Source organism: Echinops telfairi, unplaced genomic scaffold (assembly GCF_000313985.2).
Source record: "Echinops telfairi isolate 266 unplaced genomic scaffold, ASM31398v2 ScPeMD7_7468;HRSCAF=8506_0, whole genome shotgun sequence".
Classification (NCBI taxonomy): Eukaryota; Metazoa; Chordata; class Mammalia; order Afrosoricida; family Tenrecidae; genus Echinops; species Echinops telfairi.
Window position 1 is genome coordinate 44,882,238 of NW_022111369.1, and position 5,998 is coordinate 44,888,235.

At 39.7% G+C, this 5,998-nt stretch overlaps 1 protein-coding gene across 1 annotated transcript in view; it reads left to right on the forward strand.

Moving 5' to 3' along the window:
- RCHY1 (ring finger and CHY zinc finger domain containing 1) overlaps window positions 1-5,992 on the forward strand; it is a 23,814-nt gene extending 17,822 nt beyond the window's left edge. The window contains exons 5-9 of the mRNA XM_004703202.2: window positions 898-942; window positions 1,057-1,115; window positions 1,205-1,231; window positions 2,116-2,236; window positions 5,596-5,992. Coding sequence (XP_004703259.1) covers window positions 898-942; window positions 1,057-1,115; window positions 1,205-1,231; window positions 2,116-2,236; window positions 5,596-5,724 — 381 coding nt within the window. The 3' untranslated portion in view covers window positions 5,725-5,992. The remainder of the gene's footprint in view (window positions 1-897; window positions 943-1,056; window positions 1,116-1,204; window positions 1,232-2,115; window positions 2,237-5,595) is intronic.
- The last annotated feature ends 6 nt before the right edge of the window (window positions 5,993-5,998 follow it).

Sequence of the window (5,998 nt, forward strand, 5' to 3'; positions counted from 1 at the left end):
ATGTTAAGAATTAGTAAGTGGCATAGCTGAGATTAGAATCCAGATTTTAAAATGTACTACTTGGAAGGCTTTAAAGGTTTCTCCCCAGGTATATACCGTTGTCTTTAAACTGTATGTATTCTTTTCTCTTGTTTTTGTTTTTCCCAGTTGTTTATCTTTTACTTTACTTTGCAAATGGCCCTGCCATTTACTCAAGTGCTTCCTTAGAAAACTGTGGAGAATTCCAGGAGGCCTTGCCTTTTCTTAACCTCCCATATCTAACCAGATGCTAAGTCTAGTCAAGGTCAGAACTTGACTTCGCCCTCTTAGTGGAGCTCAAGTTTAGCCCACCTCTTACTTGTGTAATTTTAGAAGTTGTTTAGCTTTTCTGAGCCTTAAAATATCTCACCTATAAAATGGGTAATAATTATATCTATTTCCTTTTGGGTTCTGGGAATTGATCTCCATTCAGATAATGGGTTAGCATATGATATATGGTAAATATTATATATATATTAACTTATTATTACCCTTATTAGTAAGTAGCTTGGGTCAGGGGCTTTGTAGTAAAACATAAAAAGTAGAATGATTGCAAACCATGTGACCTAGATATTAAATATCTTGGTGAATCAATTTCTTAACTATAAAATGGAAGTAATTAATAATTTCACTGTTGAAGATCATTGTTTCAAGTAGTAATGACAATCTTGAAGTAGTTGCTGTGAGAGTTAAAAGAATCCCTACTAAAGATTTCTTTGTCTGGCGTATCAGAAGCATGTGTTCATATTGATATTATCATTTTCAGGGAGATGACATTAGCGTTCCCTTTATTGTTAGCCTGAAGTATGCTTACTATTGCTACATCTGACTTCTTTGCCTAGCTAAGTTTTTGCTAATGTGACTTTCTCTCTTAAACAGTGTATTGAAAATGTCTCCCGGCAGAATTGTCCAATATGCCTGGAGGTAAGCTCAAAATGCAGCTTGGCTTTTACTTGGGAAATCTTACCTTTTGGATTTAAAATATTTTGGCATTTTATGGAGTTTTCATATGAATTCTGACGTGTCTTCCCGTCACAGGACATTCACACATCTCGAGTTGTTGCTCATGTCTTGCCATGTGGGCATCTTTTACACAGGTAAAGTGCGTTTGGTTATTTTCCCTCAGTGGTATTTAAAAATGGAGGTAGTTTTTGCCCTACTAAAATAATGCTGTATTTTCTTTCAGGACATGTTACGAAGAAATGTTGAAAGAGTGAGTGTTTGGTGGGATTTTTAAAATTTCTGTGTTTAAGATGTCTGCATTTTTGGCCTGATTTTGTCTGTTGGGAGGTGGGTCGACACTACGTCTGTCACGCTGAGCGGGGTGAGATTTATATTGAGATGGGGGGGGGGTGTAAGTAGGGCATTAACTGGCCAAGACCTCTTAGGTAGTTACGTAGCTGTACTTCCATCCCGCTTTTCTGTAATCCCTGATGCCACCCCTTAGTGTGGATGGCTATTTCTTGTTTTCTGGCCAGATTTGTGAGGGAGGACCGAGTCTGCCAGCAGCAGTCATAGCCTTGTGATACCACTGAGGAATGTGGCCACAGTTCTCCTAAGATCTGATATTGGCACAACAGCGGACGATAGTAAAGAGGTTATCGAAAGCTAATAATTAATTGGGCAGGAAAGCTGTTAACGTGATATGAGAATAGTTAGGAAAGAGGAGACTCTGTAAATGTAAATTGATGAGCAAAAATTTAAATTTGATCTAAGAGCCAGATAAGAGAGGAACTGTTTTAGAAAGGAAAATTAATGTTTGAACATTTTGTATAGAGAAAACAGTCTTGTATAAATGTATTAAGAAATTGAGGTTGTTTAGCTAGGAAGTAGCTTTTTAAAAATACTAACTATGCTCTACAAAGAATATGGATTGATTCCTCTACATTTTCGAGGAACAGAGGAAAAAGAAGCTGGTTTAAAATATGCCATCAGCTACAATATAGATATTTAGTTAAAGCCTTTATATTGTAAAGGTTTCCAGGTTCCTAATAGGCTTTGGATGATTTATATGCCAGTTAGTCTGTGTCTCCTGTATCACTTAGGTGTTGCATGCATCAGTTGGTATTTGGAAAATAACCTTTTAATCTCTTCTAGAGGCTACAGGTGTCCGTTATGCATGCACTCAGCTTTAGACATGACCAGGTTCTGGAGACAGCTGGATGACGAGGTGGCCCAGACTCCCATGCCATCCGAATATCAGAACATGACTGTAGATGTGAGTAGAACATGTATTTTAAAGTTTGCGGGTTACTTGTTCATATTCGTGTTCGTGTTCATTTCTGATGCTCAAATTTTGTCTAAAATGACTGCTTTAACAGATGTGAATTCATGAGGCGGACAGAATAATCTTTAAATTTCGGTTTCTTTGAGGTAGGGGTGTGTGGGGATGAAGGTAGCGGTGTTTGGGGATCCTGATGCCTTTGTATAGTTCCCAGCAGTAGGTGGCAGGAACAGCTTTCTTCTGAACTATTTATACATTATTTGCCAGAGCCAATAATGTAGCTGAGTGGAGGTGGATCCCTGGTCTGATGTTTTATTTAAATTATGTTTTATTTCACCAAAATATATGTTTGTGGATTGTTGAAGACATTGTTTTTTGTTTGTGCATGCTTATGACCCTTCTGATCGTAGCCTAGCTTGCTTTATCTGGTCTTGGTTTGCCTCCCACCTCTGGGGGCCTTGGCGGCACAGTAGTTAAGTGCTGAGTTAGTGAAAAGTCTGCAGTTCAGAGCAGTCACTCTGGGGGAGAGAAGACATGGCTCTGGTCTCCTGTACAGATTATGGTTTAGGAACCCCTCTGGGAAGTTCTCCTTAGTCTTGTTCGGTCACTGTGAGCTGGAGGCAACTTGATGGCCCACAACAATAGCCCCCAACAGACAGTACAGAAAGTACTGTGCTATTTGCTCCTTTTTCCCATTCATTGAGAGCTGTTGATGTCTGTGCTTGTGTTATAGATCAGGATTGAAAAGCTAGATTGCTTTCTTGGGTATGTTACCATTTTTGGACAGATGAGGGTAACTAAAGTCTTATTAGTAGGGTCCATACATTTATGGTTTTATTTCAGACACAATGTGTTGAAACATCTATCTGATCAGTGGATCACTGTAGACAGGTTCTTTCAGAAGTGCACTTAGTCTCGTGAGGCTGCCCTCTAGTGGTATTCAGGGGGATTTGCTGGGCCAAGCATAGAGGCACCTGAGAAGGTTATGACAACAGTTTTTGGAATTCTTGAGAAATGTTTTTGAAGGAAATAGGACAATCCAGGTGGCATAGTGACTTATGCGTTAGGCTGCTGTGTTAGGCTGGGTTGTCTACAGATACAAAATCAGTGATACACATAAATGTATAAGAAAGAAATTTATATTAAGAAGTAATCTTATACCAAGAAGGCAGCCCAACTCAGTCCACCTGAAGTCCATGGCCCGATGCTAGCCGGGGCCTCGTCAGACTCATGTAGCTGCAGGCAGTGATGCCAGAGGGGAAGCAGTGGGTGCAGAGTCATGGCTCCAAGGTTTGTGGGAACAGGGCAGGGCAGAGACAGCTTGGAGATCATATGGCAGGGTTAGTGGCCTGGAGCCAGGCACAGAGTGCCAGCAAGTAGGAAGGCCAAGGGATAGAAAGGAAGGACCACCCTCCCAGGAGGCATCATCAGACTGACCTGATTGACAGGTTAGACTCCACCCCTACACAAGTGCAAGTTGACATAAAATATTACTGCCACAGCTACTAACCGAAAAGCCAGTAGTTCAAAACCATCAGTCACTTTGTGGGGGAAAGATGAGGCTTTTTACTTCTATAAATAGTTAGTTCCCAAGCCTACTGAGGCAGCGCTATCCTGCCGTATAGGGTGCTGTGACTTGGAATTGGCTCAGTGACAGGGAGGATGCTGATGAAGTTGTCAGAAAATTGTGAGAAAAAGGGCAAGAAAGTTATGTGGAGGAAGTTTTTCCTGTCACGACACTGCACCTGTTTTTTGAGGGTAGCAAGGGGTGTCCTATGAGAATTTTGTTGGAAAACATTCCTTCCTCCACCCCACAGCCTTGATCTTGCCCCTTCAGACTTCTTTTTATTGCCCAAACTCAAAGAACAAGATAAAGTGGGGGTATCTGCTTTTGCAGCGGCCCTGCATCGTTCAACGCCACCCCCAGGGGGTGGTGCCCCTGACTCTGGGGAACTAAGAGCAATATTTTAGGAAAGGCATACGGTTCGGTGGTTTTGAAATACAGTTGTAGAGTTGTGAACATTTTTAGAACAGTTTTACATCTCCAGAAGAAACCCACAAGCATTTCTTACCATCACTTCGCACTGCTCTAGCCAGAGCAGCGACCGATGGAGCGTCTTCATGCAGAGCAGCGGTTCTCCACCGTCCTCTCACACAACCCTGTAATACAGATCCTCCTGTGGGGGTGACCCCCAACCACAACATTATTTCCGTGGCTACTTCATGACTGTCATTTTGCTACTGTTATGAATCATCATGTAAATATCTGATAGGCAGGATGTATTTTCATTGTTACAAGTTAAACATAATTAAAGCATAGCGATTAATCACAAAACAATATGTCATGATATATTGTGAAATATTTATTTCCAATGACAAGTAAATGAAATGTTGTCTTGAAGCATGGTGTAGCATGGGTAACAGTCTTCACGCCAGGTATTAATATATGGGTGTATCTGCATGTGGGCGGACCTGCCCGGAGACGGATAGAGGAACGGTGTTTCGGTTCCTAGGACCATTAGAAACATGTGTTTTCCACATAGGTGACCCCTATGAAAGGGTCGTTCGATCCCCAAAAGGGTTGTAACCCACAGGTTGAGAATTGCTGATGTAGAGAATTGTTTTAGAAGATTTGTTGTCCAAATTTAATTTGGATTTTTTCTGCTTTTCTGTGAGTATTCTAAAGCTAGTGCTCTTCTTTCATAAAACTAATGCTTTTCTTCCATAGTACAGGTGTAGTCTATTTTTTGGTTAAAACCTCTTATTTTGCAGGATCTCTATTCAAGAAGAGATTGACTTCTAACTGACATATCTCACATATTTTAGGAATGAACCAACAACTTCTTTTTGCTTAATTTTAGGAACTATTCACTTTGGACTTTAATTTATTGTTAGCATAGGAAAAAGTAATTTAGTATATTTAACCTAAAGAGTAAGGGAAAATGTTATGTATATAAAAATCTGTTTGGAAGGCTAAAATAGATTTCTAAGTGTTGATGAAAAATATAGAAATTTATGTTTTTTTTATTGTAAGCCTTAGATGTTTATCTGTTTATGCTTAGAATAACTTTCTTTTTAGTATTATTTATACGATTTGGAAATGATTGTAAAATTAAGCCACTGGCTAAAATCTCCATTTTCATTTTTTAAATTCAAAGTTATTTTAAACGGCCTCTTGGAATTTTCAGTGAAAAAGTAAAAAGCATTTCTACTTATTGGAAGTGTTTAGGCATATAGTTTTATATTACCACATGTTCAGTATGATTTTTCAAGGATTGATTTGAGCAGACTATGCCACCTCACAGAGGGAACATTTTATGTACTTCACCTCAATGAAGGTTTCTACTTTTCAGATTCTCTGCAACGATTGCAATGGGCGCTCCACAGTCCAGTTCCATATATTAGGCATGAAATGTAAGAACTGTGACTCCTACAATACTGCTCAAGCCGGAGGACGTGGGATCTCACTAGATCAGCAGTGACCAGCCTGGACTACACTGGAAAAGCTAGCATTTCTGATACATAATGGGGTTGCCATAGTGTCCTGTTGTCATACCATGTCACAATCTGTGCATTAGACTTGGAGTGTTTTGTACTGTGTCACAGCATAAAATCATATTGTAAGTACTTAAGGATTCAGGGTCTCTGTAACTATCATAGCTCCATATTGCATGAAAGCCACTGCTTGTATTTTTGATTGGAAATTTCTTTAGTGTCAGTTATTTGGAAGCCAGTGATGTTTGCCATTGAAATTCA